We start from the raw sequence: 20,138 nt of genomic DNA, 5'->3' as shown, positions 1-20,138 counted from the left end.
GAGGTGACTTCTTATGAGTAGCCAGTGCTACTCATGTTGGCCAAAGTTAAACTGTATCTGCTCCAAACACAAGTCTTAATAGAAGGAGTGGCTAAATGGCTCATTCCAAGCAGCCTGACTCACTGGAGGGAATGTTTGCTCTTAGCTTGTTATACCTTAGTTTTGAAAAGAGTATGACTGATTTGCATTTACTGTGTCAAACTGTGAGAAGAAATTCTCCCTCAAGGTTGTCACCTCTGAGTGAAATGTAACATCGAGAGAACTGATTTCATCGTTTGAAGACCATGATGCTCCATCTCCACGCAACATTCATGCATCTATACATCCATGTCTTCGCCAATCCAGCCATCCAGCAATGTGAGTCAAGCTGCAGGCTGACGTTAGGGAGGGGGGTAGAAGACACGGGACTAAAACATGCTAATGACATTCACTCATACGCACTTACACCTACAGGCTATTTACAGTCACAGAAGAATTTGCATGTCTTCAGACTTTCGGAGAAATGTAAAGTTTTCCCTGGAGAAAATGCATGCAGGCAGAACATGTAAACACCTAATAGAATCGATCAAACCTGGTAACCACAAAGGGACGAGACTGAGGTGACAATGAGGGATTTTAGTATGCATTTCCTTCATGGACATCTTCCCTCCCACCTTCCCACTGTGTCTCACAAGAAAACCTCTGACACTATAAATCCATAATCTCGGCAAATGTTCGATTACACAAAAGATAAATGACAGTTAATTGAAGTACTTACTATTGCTGGACTTGAGGTCTCTGTGGATGATGGGAACGAACGCCTGGTTGTGTAGATAGTCCATCCCAGTAGCGATTTGGACAGCCCAGTTCACCAAAACTCTCGGAGGGACCTTCTTCCCAGCGAGGGCTCGGTTGAGAGCCCCCCCTCTGGCATACTCCATCACCAAGCACAGGTTGGGCTCTCGCAGGCAGACCCCACGGAGGGCGATGATGTTGGGATGCCGGAGCATCCAGAACAGCCTGGCCTCCTGCCGCACGCTCTCCGCTGTGACACTAATATCCTCATCTGGATCCTGCCTGGCGGCCTTTACAGCGACTTCCTCTGCCCGCCATACTCCTTTGTACACCTTTCCAAACCCGCCGGCTCCTATTACCTCCTCCAGGAGCAGTTCAGTAAAGTCAATCTCCAAGGGGCATTCACCCACACCCCCTGCCACCAGCCCTCCTGCCGTCAGCTGCTGGTAGCTGGCGGCGTCTCCCCTCGTGACGTAGTTGCTTGGAAAGATACCCACCTTGTCCTGGATCTTACCTGTCCACCAACCCTCATCCCCAGATACTTTGGAGTCTTTGGAGAGAACCTCCAGGAGGTCCCCCCGCCGCAGGGTTAACTCCTCATCGGCCGTGGCTTCATAGTCAAACACTGCTGTCCAGTAGGGGTTGGGATTGCTGCCCCCACATCTGTGACCGGGGTGGGAGTCCGGCGAGTCAGAGATGGTGGAGGAGTTCCAGCTGCTGCCATTCTCCACCTGCAGAACTGGAGCGGGAAACATCGGCGGGGGAGGTGTCATATTCGGGGGAATGGATGAGGAGGAGGTAGTAGAGGAGGGAGGCCCAGGGGGGACGAGGCAAGGGGGTGGCGGAGAGCAGCAGCCCCCACAGCTGGTGCAAGACAGGGGGGCTGCTGTGCTGCTCGCTCTGCCGTATGGGTTCATGGCAGCCTGACTTCTGTGTGACACTGTCGGCCTGCCCTTTGTCAACTCAGGCACAAAATCCATACGGGGCCCATCGGCTGAGACAGGGTGTCCTCGACCACCAGCGGAGGGGAGAGGGGATCAGAGGCTCAGAGAGCTGCAACTGCTCTTCCCCGTCGCCACATTTCACTGCTGAATCCGTGCCAAGTCCTGTCACCAGTTGTTGCTGTGCTGTTGCTATGCAGTGTGTAAGTAACATGTATTCCCAAAGGCAAGTTCATTCAGGGCTGATATACATCAAGTCGAACAATGACACTCAGAGGAGCGGATCCATGAATGTGGCTTCTCACAATACCTCAGTGATTGTTAGTGTGCTTTGATAAAATGCTGCCCTAAACTCTCACAGGAAACATGAACGTGTGTTTATCTGATCAGGGAATGAGCCGTGAAATTAAATCAAGGCATTTTTTCCTCCCGTTGGGCCATAAACTTCACTCTAAAGTTAATAAAGCAGTTCCATACTTAATGTCAATTTACTGGCACAATAAAGAAACAAAATATGAGCACATAATGTATTTATAGTTCTGAATTATTTTCCCAGATGAACACTTCTGTGGTCATTTATCATGATTGTGAGTGTATCACCAGTGACTGAGGTGACGATAAAGCCACAGCTGATTGTCAGATGGAAAATGGACTATTTGGCTGCCAATAAAAACTGCAGCCTGTGTATGAACTGGGTGAAATCCTCTGAGCAGGGGTCCTCATTATTTCCCATCCAGCCCTGTGTAGATGCACCTCCCCCGCCGGCCATCTCTCTCTATATGGGCTATAATCTATTTCTCTATATTGGGTGAGGAATGAAAAAAAAAAAAAAATCCTACATCCCCACAACAAGCCAGTCCTGGCAGCTGAATCCTACACATGCATGAGCCGATTCAGTCGTTCCTCGTCCATTTTAAGACAGTTGGGAAGTCGAACAGGCGATCCGAGGCGGGTATTCAACACGGGAGCTGCGAAGTGGCACCATGTTCAGCAGCATCCAGCCGCGTCTGAGCGCAACAAACCCGCCTCCGTCTCCGAGCAGCGGCCTGGTCCAGCGGGCGCCTCCGCCGGGCTACATTTGGGATGGTGACGAGCTGTGGGTTCGACAAGAAACTCGTCTGTGACAGACACAGACAAGAGATGCGACCATTTCTCATTATCCCGCTGCTCCGTGAGCGCGCATGGTCCCGCTTCCACACCACCAGTCAGTCTCTACAGCGGCGCTGTCAAGGTGCGGGTTTTTTTTCCCCCCTAATTGTCCACGACTTGTCCAGCAGAGAGAGAAGCCGTCACACGACAGCAACAAGGTGGAAAAAATATTGTCGACGAGGGTTTGCATGGAGGCATTGCAGCATTACTGTACGAGTGATCCAATGGAAAAGGCGACGAGATCCACTGTCTCCATGTTTCCTTTAGCAACAGATCGACAGCCCATCCCAGGAGAAATAATAATAATAATAATAATAATAATAATAATAATAATAATAATAATAATAAACAATCTCTTGTTACGTGCGTAAAAATGCTGCTCGCATCCAGCCGTTCCTTGTATCCTCCGTTCCAGACAGCATCATTTCAATACGTAAACAATTCGCCTTTGCTGTAACCAAACCTGGACGTTGAGCGGAGCAACATCTACTGACACCATCGCATGGGCGTATGGTTTAGCATCCAAGTAGAAGAAGGGGGAACATTACAGGTCCGTAACCCAGTTTATCCGGCAGATTAAAACGCTCCCGAGAGTCCCCGTCCGCGCCGCTCATCCAGCTGTCCGAAGCTCCATCGTTCCCAAACACACCGCTCTCCCATAAATAATGCGTAACATTCCGGGATCCGGGGCTGTCAGTCTTTAGGCTGACTTTGCATCCAAATACACCGGGGTGCTGCGCACACAGGCAGGAGCGACGTAGCCTCAGACGGCTCTGATCTTCAAAAGGTGTGGATGATACGGCGCGTGGACCGCACAGCAGCCGGACTCAGGTCTCCAGCGTGCAGATCGGGGCGCTGCGCACCGCGCAGGGCTGAAAAGAACACACTGCAGTTTGTTGGAACAAGCTGCTGGTGGGAGTGTGCCGGTGCACTCTGGGTAATGTAGTCCTATACGGCTCTCCTGCTGACCTACATCATTCTGACAGCAGACAAACGTGAATAATTCACAATATCCTCGATAATTAGCAAACATGATGCGTGTCTCACTGTATAAATTCCTGAAATCATGTACAATTTTGCACAGTATTGTCCTCATATTGCCAGTTTCTAATAGACTAACGTCTACATTGCATTACAATGATGTAGTACATTGCAATACACATTGAGTCTTACATAGTTGAAGACCATAGAAGGTTTATTCTACTTGGTAATGCATCACCCAGCATTCATAATCTGTTCCTCAATGACACCACAACATACGACCACGCACCCTTTGTTTCGTTTTACTATTTAGTAACAGCAAATCTATAAGTATAAATTCCCTCTGTTAAGTATTTAACTTGTTCCCAGTCCTAATAAATTGTTCATAACAACTGTTATTCAAATGAAATATAAAACCTCGTGCTCCAATAATTCATATTTCAAGGCAATTCAAATCAAAATTAAGCAATGATTGATTTTATTCTAACAATAGCGATCACGCCTATCAAAATATGAGCAATACTGCCCTCTGGTGTATATAAAAACACTTTTTAGGCATTCAGTGTCTTCTTTATCTCACAGCTACTATTGATACTCGTTGCTTTAATTGAGGCCCCCTGGTCATTATCTGTTCAAACCATCACAGTCATGCCAAGACTGGGACGCCCCTCCTGCAAGGTAAACCTTTTAATGTCTCCATGTTTCTATTTGGAATAAGCTGCATATAATTACATTTAATTCAACCTTTATTGATTGATTGCATTCATCTGTTTGAGGCATGTATTGATCCTAATGTTTGACTTCATTGTTCTCTGCACTTGAATATGTGAAACATATGGAAGCAAAGGGCTGTACAGTGCAGGAGAGGTTAGTGCTCTCACCTCACAGTGACTGTTGTGGGTTTGAGTACGAGCTGGGCCTTTCTGTGGTGTTTTTATTTTCTATAGTCGAAAAATCACGCATGTGAGGTGAATTGGCAGTGAAGTTTTAAAATAAATAATTTGAGTATGCATCTAAAAGTTCCATTAAGAGGGGATCCTGACATATTTAAACACATTTTTTTAATTATTACAATAGTTACTTTGCCTAGTAATTAGTTACTTTTAAAATATTGAAACTCACTTTCTGGCTCACTTACTTTTTTTGAACAAGTAACTAGCAACTATAACTAATCATATGTTGTACATGACGCTTTATAAATAAAGCTTAATTGAATTGAGTGGTGAATTGTAGTATACATATTACAGTGTCATAATAATGTAAATGAAAGTGCATAATGTGAAATAATGGTAATACTGTATTTGCATTAAATCTTTCACAATTCAATAAAATATGATGCATATGATGCTTTATTGGGTTGACAAAAAACCCAACGATTTTGCTTTAAAACTGATACATGCCAATTCTTCAGTCAGCAAAGTTCTAAATAACATCAACATCTAATTTGCACAGCTGCTCATTTGGATATCTGGGTCAAATTAGATGATGAAGGAATTTAAAATGATACATTGGTGTCAACTCCACAGTGAGAAACGTTCTAAATGACGTCATCATCTGATTTGCATAGCTGCTCATTTGCGCACCCGGGTCAAATTGAGCTTTATAAGAACAGTGATGGAGTAATGACGCTAAAATAAACACATTTTACAAATGTAGAAATGCTGTCTACAGTTGCAAATCAAAATTGATAGGTGTCTTCTCTCATATTATCACACAGCAACATTTGATCTGTTTGTAATTTATTCTGTCAAGTGTCCATTCATTTCATTAATCATTTATTAATTTTTATTTAAAAAAAAAAATAATTGAACATGCATCTTAAAGTTAAGAGGGGATCCAAATTCTATGACATGTTTGAACACGTTTTGTTAAAGTAACACAAAAGCTTCTTTGTCAAGGGATTAGTTACTTTTAAAATATTGTAACTTAGTTACCCAGTTACGAAGCAACTAGTAACTATAATTACTTTTTGAAAGTAACTTGTCCAACACTGTTAATTGGTGACCCTCAATTATCCATGGCTGTCTGTCTTTCTGTTTGCTCTGTCTGGCAGCATGTCCACAGTGTATTTTAACTGGGCCCATATATCTGGGACTAGCTGCAGCAAACTGTGATCATAATAATATAGTATAGAAGATGGATGTGTGAATGTATTTTCCGTAATTTGAACAAATGCATACACTCCACCATCCATAGCTTAGTTTGTTTTATTTACTTATTTATTTGATATGGCAATAACTTGCATCAACTTAACAAAAATACTTGTTTAAAAGTACCGTACTATGAAAATAAACAACAAAATGTGTTCTTGCTTAACCTTTCTGATTATTTTTTTTTCTAAAGGTAATATGTTACAACCAAAAAATCAAAAAAGTGCATTTATTGTGGTCGATTTGAAATGCTGCTCATGCCACTGATTTTTGTGAAAATGTGACTACAAAAGTGAAACTTGTGATCCTAATTGAATAAACACACCCTTACACAATGCAAAAGTCACTGAAAATTCAGTGAAATTCAAATGTTTTCTAAGCATAGTCATGCATCAGATTACAAAGCCATTTTAAAATTAAAAAAAAAAAAAAAAATCACCGAGGAATATTATGCTAATCGACCACAGAGCTGCGCTGTTGGCCAATTTGTGAGTGATCCATTGATATTCTGTAATTCTGTACTGCTTCATTCTGGTAAAGGTCTGATACCGGCAGCTTACACCCTGAAGACATCGCCTCAGCATTATATTCAATTAAGGAGGGGCACAGAGAGAACGTGCAGACTCTTCAAAGAAAGACCTGACTCTGATTCAAACTCATGTCATAAAGAATATACAACATGATTATTATTCAAAATAAAGTACACTGTATATATTCACATGAAAATAACAAATACATAATTCTATTTGTGATGGGAAAAAAAATCTTATTTACTGATTCAATGAAAATCTGTTTTTCTTTTCAATAAATAAAAAAATTCAGAAGTGATTCTACTTTTACCCTTTCACTATTCCAACAATTTTTATTGTAGTTTAAAGAGTAATTCAGCATAAATGTTACTAACATCCCAGCAACACGTGAAGATATTTTAAATGTGCTTCTAACTATTTGTTAGGCTACTTATGAGTGGGTACCTAAAGATTAAATACTGATAATGATTCATTAAACTGGTGTTTCTTATAGTTATATGTGGAAAATCTCACAGGTAAAATTTGAAAGCATTCCAAACTTCTCACATCTGGTTTTACTGTCAGTGGAGGGAATTTGGTAAAAATTTTCCAACGTGAAATATTTCGTTTCAAAACACATTTCTCAGACAAACTGTGTATGAAAACAAAATGTAAAGAAGGCATTTCTCTTTTTCAAGAATAAATATATTGGTTACAAGAATGCAGATCAAAAGAATTAAAATCAATATTTAGCTGAGACAATTTCAAATGCAACAAATATTTTATGGATCCCCATAATAAATTCATATTTAACCTAAACTAGACATATAAGCAGTGGGCTGCCACAGTCAGTGACTGAGGAGCTGTAGAGGAGTCTTCCTCTGGGAGTCACATTTGTGACTTGTCAGCAGTGACATTAAAATCATGAAACTCTGACTCCAAGTTCACATCTCTTGCTCCTATCATTGCTTGTCGTAAAATGTACATGTACAAGCTGGGCTTGTGGGGCTACTTGTTTAGAGTCTGCATGGTCTGTTTGTGAGTGTCCCCCCGAAGAAAAAAAGCAAAGATCTCAGATTTATTGGTGACTCCAGTTTGTCTCTAGGTGTGAACGTGAGTGTCTTTCTCACGGTCTTCGCTCTGTTCCGGCATTCTGCTGCCGATGTTGGAGAAATTCAGTTTTAAGGATGGAGAAATGATGGGAAATTCAAATGAGAACAAAACTGAAATTAAAACTAATATTTTTGGATTTTTACTATGCTGACAATTTCTCTATTGATGAATAAAAAGTGGGGTTTTTTTTTCTATTTACACTGTAAGTCAAATGCTATTACTAATGAGAGAAAAGGGTAAAGTGTGTGGAACGCGTTGGCTGCTGTGTCTTTCGTCTCAATGAGAAGATGATTAGACTTGCTGTGTGTGTGTGTGTGTGTGTGTGTGTGTGTGTGTGTGTGTGTGAGTAGTAGTAAAGTGCTGCCCCCTGTGCGTTACTATCAGTGGGCTGCACCAGTCGGAGCTGCGCATGCGCAGTGTGTGTGCGGGCGCAGCTCCGCCGTGGTTTCGGTAGAAGCATTCCTGGTGAAGTCTCTGTGTGAACGGGCTGCCGACCGTCGTCCAATGGCCGCGTTAACAGCGTCTGGAGAATTATTTTAAATGGAGTAGGAGCTGAGTGGAAACGAAAACACCGGGCTCACATCAGGTAAGCCGTCCGCTGATTTTATTTTCTCTTATTAGTTTTTATTTTGGGCGGGACACTGAAAAAGCTGCTGAAAAGTGACGACTGAACTCAGCATTAGCGAGCGGAGGCGGACACGGAGAGCCAGCCGATCCGACCAACTTCACTCAATGCTCGGTCTGTTTCCTGCGCCTCTGCCGGGACTCTCACACCCACCTGGAGCCGCACACACCGGCGCCTGCTCCATCTCCACCTCCACCCATTGAACGGCACACACACGAGCCTGAATTGAGCCGCTACCTGCTAATAATTACTAACTATAAAACAATCTACAACCTCCCTGCTCGTTAGGGACGCCACTGCGCATGCGCCCTGAGCTCTGCAGACTTCGGAATTGTAGTTTTTCGTACCTGAGTTAATCGCAGTTGCGAGGGCCAGGAGAAAATGGTAAAACTACAAGTTCCAGACAATGGGAGCTTTGTTTGGGAGCAGAGCTAGCCAGCTAGTTAGCCCGTACGAGCTTTGAATTTCGAGTAGTTGTGCTGCAATCGGAAGTTGCCTTGGCTGGAGATGTGCGTTAAAGCATGAGCTGCATGTGAAATGCGGTGGTTGTGCAGTTCGAACACGCATTCTGGAAGTCAGAGTTCAGCAGTTGGAAGGAGACGGTGTTGCTTCTGTGCCACGAAGGGGTGTGCAACATGTTTTAATTGCGGTTGTAAAATGAGCATTGCCCCTGGACCTGCAGGCTGTATCCAGCTGTCAGAGGACGTGGATGCACACTCTGGGTGCAGGATTCACAAGCGTAACGCAGACATACGAGCGTGTGTAAGGAGGCGATCATGCCTCCCTTTTCATTGAGATCCCCCGTGTTACTGCTGTATTCCCCCAACCCTCAGGAAATGACACGTCGAGGATCAGGATGATGGATCTGCCGGGCAGGAGCAGCAGACCGTGGCCGCGCTGCACATATTCTAGGCTTCATTTGCTCCGGTTGCCTCCCACCTGGAACTAATGGAATAATGATTACCAGGGAAATTGTGAGAATCGTGTTCAGGTGTCTTGAACCTGGTTGTCCTGCTGCTCAGCCGCCTGTAGCAGCTCCAGTGTTGTTGTGCCCAGGACTGTCCATAGTCATAGGCTGAGGGGATTCCTGCGTTTTTTTTGTCCAGTTTAATCAGGAATCGGATAATATTGTTGCAAATTCAGCTCTTGCACGTGCAGTTATTATGGTATACTCTGATCACAGGCTGCAAGAGTCAGTTATACAATACTCGCTTTGTATGGTTTCCCTCGAGACATTTTCATGTTGTAATAACAAACCATAGATTTTTATTAACAAAGCCCTCATTAGCCTGTGGTAATTCATTGTATGCATTCAGCTAAAAGCGGAATACAGTAACAAAGCAGAAGTTGTTTGCCCGTCTAAATAACCATGGTATAGACACTATGCTTCTGTGAGATGCTTGAGTTTTTGCAGTATCCATCCACAAACCTACTTATTTAAAATCCTGCATTTAAATATATACAATTATGAAATATGTGCAGAGTACTACCACTCATTAGACTAAAAAGTGAAGAAGAAATACAAAATCAACTGTCAGACTTTTTTTTTTTCTCTTCCAGAAAATCAACTGTCAGTCTGTCTAGACTACCAGGACATTCCTGCATGGTTTTAGCATTATTGTAGCCATGATTTTTGTTTTCACTAATGTATTAACATCAATGTTGACCTTGAGTCTGGGGAACCTAGGTTTGAATCCCTTGCAGCAGGAAGGTCATCTGACACTGAAACTAACCAAGTTTGTAGCGCAAGTTGTTATTTACATGTACATTGAAAGAGATATTGGGTTTTTTTTCTACTCACACTTAAAGTAAAATTCTGATTGCATGGTAGTGATATGACTTGCATAGCTTTATACCTGTCCGAGATCCCATACTTCCATTGTCTTTAGATATGTCACTGTGCTGCACGTGTCATTAAGCATGACACAAAACCTTAATCGACGCAGCATCATGTTCCTGCAAGCTGTGGTTGATCATTTGTTGACTCTGGCATCAGTGACTTCAGGAGATTAGGCAAACACACACAAAGTGGTGGGAATTTCAGTCAAGTGTAAATAAGTTGCTGCAATCAATTAGTTTCTGTGCAACAATTATGTCAAAAGAATTTATACTTCAAGGGCTTAAAATCCACTAATTTATGGGCTATTATGACTCGAGATGCTGCCAAAGTTGAGTGGCGTCAGGCCTGTTTCTTGTGTCATAGTGGTAGCACAGGTTCTCATAATAACATTACAAACATAGAAAGCGTAATATCCTCCAGCTGAAGTAGTCAGACATGGTATTAATTTTATTAGGCACTGCTATGTGACGTCCTCTGTCAAAAAGATATATTTGTTTGTGTGTGTAGCAGCAACAGACACATTTAAAACACACAGGAAATAAATCTGTCGCTGAATTTTTGTGTTAAATATTGTTTAGTTCCAATTTTAAATCCATGAAGTATTGGTATCAGCATTGTTTGAAAATACAGTTTAGTGGGGCGTTGGGTCATGCTTTAAAGATTTGCATGGATGCTTTGATCAATATATCTTGTCAATTCATGAGTTCAAATCAGAACGTTTGCTTTGTTTGAAACTGGTACTCTTAATTTACCACTGGAAATAAACAAATCACGTCATATTTCTGACCATTTGCCTCAAGAATGTAAAAGTGTGAATACTGATATAAATAAGTGTAAAGGAAATGTTATTACAGCTTAAACTGTGATGTCGTCCAGACAATAACAACCCAATTGCATGTGATAATATTCTAGTTTTTAAACTCCCGGCTGAAATAAAAATCCAAGCTGTGTACATTTTAAGATTTTGACTTCCCAGTCTGATGTCTTGACGTGAAGGATTGCATATTTTCATACTTTGGAATCACAGGTCTTGAATCTTCATATTTCTGAACAAATCTCACGAGGGATGGTTTTAGAGTTCATTCATTTTACTTTGGTTTTTCTCCAAAGTATTTGTTGCTGTGAGTCTAGCACGATCCTTGATCTCGTGCCAGGTCCTGAGTGTCTGCGTGAGCTTGTTTGTTTTGGTATTGTCACAGTGACGTTACGTCATCATTTCATGACTTTTGGATGGGTGTGATATCGTTGGAAAACACCTCTGCAATCAGCATGTCGCTGATTCCACCGGCTACCAGATAACAACTTTCGGTATGTGATCATCTCGAGCAACATGTTTCTGTTTTGCTTCTTATTTTGGTGCTTCTTTAGAAGCAGCTGCGGAAACAAAGAATTCTTTCTTCAAAAGAGAGCTGAATCTGGGCCACCTGAGTTATTTCGCCTGTAAACATTTTGTTGAATCACTTCGACCTATCTCGGCAGAGGTGACTCAGCAGTTGTTGACCTCCGCTGCTCTTTCCTTTCTTATTCTTGTCAAACACTTCAAGGAACTTACAAGCATGCTGTTCCAGTCATGTGCTGTGAGAACACATTTTTTCCAAGATTGCATTTTGGTGGTTGTAGCTGTTTTTCACATCAATAATACATTGGCAGTCCTCCTTCCATTTGTCATTTTTGAGCATAAAATCCTCAAGCCAGGTCTCCATGCAATCCCTCAAGAAAACTTAGTAAAATTAAAGTTAATAGAAATGAATAATTGTGTCTTTTAAGAGCCTGCTGAGGAACACACACACACACACACACACACTCTCTCTCATTCGAACATGCACCATCCATCACTATCATCGAGTATATTCTGATAGGTCACAGAAACGGTTGACAAGCCCTGAGGCTACGGATCCCATCTGGCCTGCCAGAGCGCACAGCGATGGCTGCACGTGCACGTTTGAAGGGCCCTGAAGTCGTACAGCATCATCTCTCGACTTGAATTTATGGATTTCATTTGCTTATAGTCAGCTGACCTGCTTGCCCAGGCCGCACACTCGTCACTTAGTGACGGATGTTTTGAACTGCCACCTCCCTGCTTATCGCTGATTCATCATGAGCTTTATGGCGCCTATAAACCAACAGTGTGGCGCAGTTTAGACACGTGTGCCGTTAATCCTAATCAATTGTCACATGTTGACCCACCTCCTCCTGGCACTGCTTAAATGCAGTTTAGACATTAATTGACTATAGCACCAGCTGCGTTTCTTGATTTTGAGTGTTGATTAGTGCTCTTTTTAAATGATGGTTTAGATTGGTTAAATCAAGGTCACAAGTATCGACCATGTTTTAAACTGTTTGCTCAGTCAGCCTGAGATACAGGCAGAATTCACTCAATTTTTTTCTACAGTCTTAAGATGCTCCACTTATAGTAATAATATTTACATGATGAAATAAATTGATCTTTGTTATTGTCAAAATAGTGGTTAATTTAATTTCCTTAAAGTTCCATCAGCGTGGTCGAATATTCCAAAATGGAAAAGAAAAACAAAAACATTCAGTCAGTTTTTTTTTTGTCTTTACCTAGAACAAAGCGAAGTTGAAGTGGTATAATTCTGCAAGTTAACCGTTGTAATGAGCTGCTGTATTTTTCCCACCAGGTGGACGTTTCACTCTTAGCCAACTGATCATGCTTTCCCAGCTCAAATAGTGAAAACAAAAATAAAATTTAACAACTCAGTTACTTAAGCTGTATGAGATTTAGAGTGCATGGATATCTAAGGATTCCTTACCCGGAACAAATAAATACATGATGTTTATGTTCAAACAATTTTTGACTTGTCTAATATGGCAGTCCAGTCAGTGAGAACACAACAGAACGCCACAAAAAAAAATGTGTGTGGGTGAGAGCGCGCTGAGGGACTGGAAAATTACATTTCACATCTGATAATTATGTAATACAGTATAGTTTTATGTAATTCTGACTATTTGAATTGATTTGTAAGAAACTGCAGCCTTGCTCTACAGTTTCTCTGTAAGCTGGCTTTTCGGTGGTTTAACCTGTCCTCAAATCGCTGAAAATGTATCGCATGTATGACAGATCTGTAGTTGGGGCCATCTGGTAAATGGCTTGTTATGAATGACTGATCAGATAATTGTTAAAATGCCATTCTGTGTCTAAAACATGCATAAAATTCACAATGACCTGCGTATAGAAACACCAACTTGAGACTCACAGCCGGAGTTTACAGTTTGAAATGAAATCGGCTTAGGTCACAAACAGCGTTTCAGCCCTTCCTCCCACTTGCTTTGATGTATTTCTGTCCCTTGAGGGTCCCGTCCATAAGTCAGCATGCATGACTGTGTCAAGAGGTCAGAGATTTACAGAATGGAGGGGGAGCATTTACCATGTTTCCTGAAATGAGCCTCTGCTTTATGGCCTTCTGTCGAGCTGTCAAGCATTTGCTAGGTGGGCAGTTGATCTGTCAAGCCGGCCTCTCTCTCTCTTTTTTTCTTTTCTCACTCCCTCAGAGGTCAAATTCCCTCAAGATGTTGTTTGCCAATTTGCATCTTCTTGTCAAGGAAGAGGGTGAATCAGAGAATCTCAGTTCTGTGTAAATGTCACGCACTCGGCTGATGCAGAGCGTCGGCATCTTTGCGCATTCTACAGAGATTATGGAGTTTCTCAATCTGGCTAACATTCAATAACTTGTCAGGTGTAACATGGGTGATGATGAGTTTAACTCGAGGATAAACACAGATGTTGGGAACGTTTTTCTTGCCTAGGGTTGACTAGAATCCTTCCAATGTTAAAAGCTTCAGAGTCCATCCACACAACACTTATTAAACAACGTTACTGGACTCTACACAGTGTTTCTGACAGGATTATAGGAGATGCACTGGTCTTAAAGCGTTCAGATAGCTCGCACATAAAGGGTGATTTATTGCAGTGCTATATACGGCCGTCCATTTAGTAATTCAAAGTGAAGGTCACTCCACAGATGTACAAATGGCTCTTAAGAAGAAACATGTACTTGGCTCTGTTTGCCAGGAGGTTTGAATTTGGATACTTGGATCTGTGCTCGTTGAAATAGAGGGGGGAAAAAAAAGACTTGAAGATTTTCACAGACAGGACTGTGGACGAGCCAGATCTGACCGTTGAAGTTATTTTTGAATTCCAAAACTGAATCTGATGCCATGAGAGTAGGAAGAGCTGCAGCAACTGTCTTTCAGGCCTGTTTGCACAATCCCACAGCATTTTGAGTTCTCAGCTGCTTCTTCCCACGTCTATTTACCTGTTTATTTTTATGTTAAAGGGATTTAAGTGCTGCGGTGTATTTAGACTATAATGCTGATATGAGAAATTTACACATTCAGTCTCCAGAGGGAAAGCTTTGTTCTCGAGACTTCCAAAGATTTCGGATGTCCGTCCATTAATAGGAAGTGTCACGGGGCTGTGAAAAAACAGCAAACGCCTTCCTCTGTCTTTGTGCTTAAGACTGAAACAAGATGTTATAACAGAGTGTGTGGGTGTTGTTGCAGAGGTCAGAGTGTGTTGTAACACCTGCTACATATCTGTCCCAAACTGAGGTTTTACACATGGGGTTGACAGGTGGTGTGAGTGTGTGTGTGTGTGTGTGTGTGCGCGCGCGCGTTTCCACAAAGAGCTCTATCATGCACCGGCAAGGACAGAAATGTACTGGAAACAGGAAATCCTGCATGACAGGATGAAGAAACAGCTGATTGTATCCCCATCTGTTTTTTTTATGGAGTGAGGAGGAGTAAATTAACCTCGCGCGTCCCACAGATGCAACAGCTTGACCGTTGCACAAATTTCAAGTCATACTTTCACCTGGGATCTTTCTTAGAATGTGAGCTCCACCAAAGGAAACTCAAAACTACAGTCACAGTTCAAGAATGTTGTTTTTCCAAGTACAGACACTAAAAAGCCTTTAATGTGAGCTTCCCCAGATCAAAGGTTACCTGTTCCCCGAATACACAGCATGTATGAGTGTTAAACAAAACGATGTTTTTAAAGTCACACGATTATTTTTTTTCTTTTGTGTCTATGCTATTTAACATGTTTTTCATATAATCATCAAACCAAACTCATTCAGTTGTCATTACTATGAATGCTGGTAACCAGCAATATACAGAATAATACCAAATAAATATTCTAACCTGTGTCATGGTTTCACTGGGATGGAGCAGGTTGTCTTACTACTGTCTGTTGGAGGTTTGATCCATAATGTGATGTGCTCATATGAGAACCATATTGAAACACTCCTAGTTTGGAAACAGTGTTTGTCTTCACTGTCATGTTTAGGAAAATCAGAGACTAAAGATGGGGTCCACCAGCTTTCTCTGAGACACAATGTGGAGGTTTTCAGGAAAATAGGTTGATCATAAAATTTAGATGACCACTTCTTCCCCCCTCACAAACTACAAGGTTAACAATAATGGTGGGGTCTTTGAGTGCTCGGTGGCTTTAAGCTGAGTGAGGAAGTACTGAAGCTCTTCATCCTGCTCGGTCTGGATCATGAGATCAGCAAATGGAGGCAGTTATTAATTGTTAAATTTATTTCTAAATGGCCACATTTGTTGCTTCCTGTGGTCCAATAACTATCATCTTTGTAACCTAGACTCCTCGTGGGGATTTCCATCTGCCTTTTATGTGGAGGAGTACATCAGCCTTTTTGCTTCTGCTGTGCTGCCTGTTGGAGGTCAAGCTGCTGGACAGGAAATGAATGTGTGGTGGAGATGAGTGGTGCTGTGAATCAGTTATGAGAGATCAGGGAGAGAAGTGGCCTTACACTGTAGAGATCTGTCACAAAGACAAATGACCAGTTCACAGGACATGAGTAAAAACATTCCTTTGAGGACGAGAAAGGAGTCATGCCCCTGAAATCCAGGACTTTTTTTTTTTTTTTGCATTGTTGGCTCATCATAGTATCTGGGGAGGAAAAGCCTTCGCTGCTTCCATATTAAAAAGAAAAAAAAGGTCAGAGGAAAGGGCAAAACACCAAACGGCATCAGGAAGCACGGAGGTAGATTTGAGTGTTTCCTCTTCATTCTTGGGTCACTCAGGATGTTTTCCTTTAAGTGACCTGTGTGTCCGATTGAAAACACTGCGAGACACACACACACACAGTGCTGTTGCACTTATATGAACATTGTTCTGTATGTGAGTAGGCTCTGAGAACAGTTTAGGGTGTATTTTTTTAATTTTTTTGTATAAATTTAAAGTGTTTTTGGGTGTGTTTGAACATACATGTGTCTTTCTAGCTACAAAAATGCACGAATGAACACATACATGCGAGACATTCATAGAGCCGTTCATACAGTCTCACGCTCCTCCTTTTCTCAGCTCAGATCTCAAGCCATGGCTGCTTACTATGGAGCCATTGTTTTAATGCTAATTGAGTATAGCATGTGGCCATTCCATGGATGCCGCCTGTCCCAGTTTACGGTACTGTATCAAAAAGTGCTTTTTTTTTTTTTACTCCTCATTTCCAAATCAGATTTAAAACTCTTCAAGAGGTTACTTAGCGGGCTATTAAATGTAATTTCGTCCACTCTGGTCAAAGATCGTATGGTATGCTATTGAGCTTATGGTGTTGTTGAGGCATGCGATGCAAACAGTATGTAACTGCAAGAGATCAGGGGCATTTAATACAGTGTGGAACTGTTTTGCTTTGGGACTTTTTATAGAATCTGATTGAATGGATAGTTTTTTTGTGTTGTGTATTTGCTTGTTATGGTGTAGGTTTGTGTGTTTATGATATAAGGAGCCGTATAAATGATAGTTATATAATGACCTATCACAAAACAGTTAATGTAGAATAGAAATGCTTTAATAACAGTGAGGACCCGCGTAGAATAGATGATTAATGCAGTATTTTAACATATAATAAGAAAAGAATAAGGTATTAAATAAAATGATGAACTATATTCATGATGTTTCTGAGCTTTCTGCTCAAATGAAACCAAACTGTGTATAACATTTCAGTTTGTGTGTAATGAATCTAAAGTATATGAAAGTTTCGTTGTGTGGTAAAAAAAATATTTGAATATTTGGCTTTATGTTGTGTTCCATCTTTTGGAATTGCACCTGTGATTGGGAATCTTATTTTGTGGCCGTGTTTCAATTGACAGCGGTTGTGTTTGAACTGAGTCGGCATTTCCACGTCTGCTGATCGCCCCACTGCAATCTGACACGACCGAGTGGGACGACCAACCGACCCTGCTCCAAATGCCAAGTTAACACGTTTCCGACAACTTTGCACCCACTATGTTGGGTTGACAGTAGATCACGAGCAACATGAAACAGCTCATCCGTGCAAGTTTTCTGTTTACCACTCCAGCATACAGCTGCCTCCACAATAACTGGGTGACACAAGTAATTGACTCTAAAACATTGTAATAATGTGTCTGCAGCGGTGTGAGTGGTGTGTGTTTTAGAGGACAAAAGCTCTTAGACTGGCTGCACTGTATGTCAGTCAGACGGTTGACTAATCTGTTGAATGATCCTTTTGTGACAAACTGATCAATCATGTTGAATCTATCGGACAATACTTACTGTTCAGTAAAGGAACTATCCCTAATTTATTCCTGCGGGGAGACTTTCAGTTGATCATAATTCAGACGACTAAAATATGACAGGTCAAACTGATGATGCAAAAAAAAAATGAAAAGATCACTGCACTCAAGTGACATTGTAGCAAGAGATGCCTCCCCCCTCTGGTTTGCTGCACTTTATTCAATTAGATGTTTTCTAAACTAAGCCGTTGTTAAAAGCAGGTATCGGTTTTGAAGGTAACTATTGTCACATTTTTCTAAAAAGCATCCTAAATTACCCTGAGCTGTTGGAAAAGAATAATACCTGAGACGTTGTGCTGATACGGGAGCTCTGCTGTGTCTCCTGGTCTTCCTGTTCCACCCAAATAAAGCTTCTGTTCATTCAGCACAATATGCACCGATCATCGTTTTTCATCTTTTGTGCCGAGCCTGAGCGCAAACTTGTCCCGAGCTTCTACTTGGGAAAACTTGTGTGCCTTCGAGTGCTGTTTATTCAAGTGCCTGATTAAATGAGTAGTCTTGTAATTAGCTCTGCTGATGCCACCTTTTGAAACACACTGTATTCCTTGGCCGTCTGATGGGTTTTAATCTACTCCACAATGCAGACTTGGCTTTTAGTGCTTTTGGATGATGCACAACTGCTGTGTCAGCCTGTCAGTGACACACTGCACATTCAAGCACTCAATGCACTTTTTCTAGGAGCAAAAACAAAAAAGGAGCAAAATAATCCGTTATCATTGCAATGTGTTTTTGTCACCTGAGTCAGTGGTCAAAGCATTTTTTTTCCAAACTTTCAGTCTGCATGTGTGCCGCAGTGACAGGCTTTAGTCTCCCCAAGAGTAGGCCGAAGAGCAGTGGAGTGGACAAGGAAGTGACAGAAGTTTGGGTGTTTCTCCACACACCAGCAGACGCAGTTATCATCGTGGGAGAGGAGGAGACAGATGAGCTGATAACTTGGAGAGAAGTGGCTTGACAGGGGAGGAGGGGATCAGTGGATAGAGGGTGAGACTGAAAGGAAGGTCTGTTAACAAGAAGAAAGCTGGCCCATGTGCTTCCTTCTCCTCTTACACCTCTCTGATTTGTCCCCTCTTTTCTCTCGGTTTCTCCCATGACCTCTGCAGCTGAGCTCTGATTAGATAACTGTCGAGTTCAGTGTGTCAAGCCAGGCTTTACCTGGGAGCTAACACTGACAAGGAAAAGAAAGGAGAATAAAACATGGTTGATGTGAGCAGCTAAAAAAACTGAATGAGATACCATCCCCCCCAGAAAAAGATGAGGGAGAGGCATTAAAGGTGTGTTGCATGATGGGAAGTCACAGTCCATTGTGTGGTCGTCTCTGGAGAGGGAGTGTATTTGGAGTAGATCTCTTTCTCCGAGTACAATTAGGCAAGAGCAACACAGATAAGTTACGTTTTTAAGATGGAGGCAGGCCATAGTGTGTGTGTGCCTGTGTGTGCGTGTGTGTGTAAGGTTTTAACACCACGTTCCTTCTTTAAACTCACTTAACCCATTTGTTGCCTGAAGGCACTCAAACATTCACAAAGCCTCTCTTCTTTCTTGTGCTTTTAGACACACTAATCTCAACCAAACACATCACACTTGTGTATTTCTGCTGTGTAACTGCTTCACACACCCCACTGCCCCCCTGCATTGACGTGTGTGTCCACACTCCTCATAGTAGTTAAAAAATTGTTTTTCCTCAATTGTTCCCACGTGTGAGTTTGACCAGGCTACTGGAAACTCAATGAAGAATGGTTGAAGAGTTTGGGAGAGGCACTGAATTTCCCTGTTGGGATTTACATTGGAAGATTTGTGTCACTCTCTAATCTCTATGGTAATTATGAACGGAGACAGCAAGCAGCTTCTCACGCACAAAGTATTGTATTGTCCCCCCAAAAAAAGGGATTATTCACATTTCCCTAAATGTCGAATCATTACTCTGAATGCTTCTCTTCCCCGCTCATCCTTCCCTTTTCTCTCCACACCATTACTGTCACTGACTTGAAAACAAATAGGCCAGTGTGTGCATTTTTGAGCACATGTGCAGCTCAGTGTGGGTGCGCTTAAGAGCACGCATGGCTGTAGGACCACACCCTGGACTCACGCCATGCTTAAAACCAAACACAGGGAGAAGGAGAGACTTCTTCTGGGTGGATTTCGCTTGTTGTGACAGCCCTCTGCGCTAGTTTGGCCCGGGACAGTGACGACTGTGGGCCGCGGAGCGAAGAGCGAGCAAAATGGCAGCCGCCCCGGCCGTCGTGCCATCCCCACTCCAGCAGCTGCAGCCACGCTTTGGGAAACGAATTACACAATGACGATCCAGATGTACAGCCGTTATGCTGAATTTCTTTCGAAGCTGCTTGGAACAGACACACCTTGCACTTGGCTGTTATTACCAGCTGGATTCCACGACGGAGATGCTGCTGACGGTTCAGATGCCTGAGATAGCTCTGAGGGGCTGAGACCTCTGTCGGCATGTGAAACTCCCCCTCACCT

The 20,138-nt window shown here is 42.2% G+C and overlaps 2 protein-coding genes across 2 annotated transcripts in view; one reads left to right on the top strand and one right to left on the bottom strand.

Moving 5' to 3' along the window:
- map3k10 (mitogen-activated protein kinase kinase kinase 10) overlaps window positions 1–2,572 on the bottom strand; it is a 29,524-nt gene extending 26,952 nt beyond the window's left edge. Inside the window, exon 1 of the mRNA XM_030107878.1 lies at window positions 758–2,572. Within this exon, the coding sequence (XP_029963738.1) occupies window positions 758–1,754 (997 nt within the window). The 5' untranslated portion in view covers window positions 1,755–2,572. The remainder of the gene's footprint in view (window positions 1–757) is intronic.
- Window positions 2,573–8,089: 5,517 nt separating this feature from the next.
- Window positions 8,090–20,138, top strand: part of sipa1l3 (signal-induced proliferation-associated 1 like 3) — a 72,083-nt gene continuing 60,034 nt past the window's right edge. The window contains exon 1 of the mRNA XM_030107994.1: window positions 8,090–8,203. The gene's annotated coding sequence lies outside the window, so the exon portion shown is untranslated. The remainder of the gene's footprint in view (window positions 8,204–20,138) is intronic.

This window comes from Salarias fasciatus, chromosome 14, assembly GCF_902148845.1.
Source record: "Salarias fasciatus chromosome 14, fSalaFa1.1, whole genome shotgun sequence".
In the NCBI taxonomy this organism is placed as follows: domain Eukaryota; kingdom Metazoa; phylum Chordata; class Actinopteri; order Blenniiformes; family Blenniidae; genus Salarias; species Salarias fasciatus.
The sequence above is the reverse complement of the archived record's forward strand: the minus strand, read 5'-3'. Positions and strand labels throughout refer to the sequence as shown.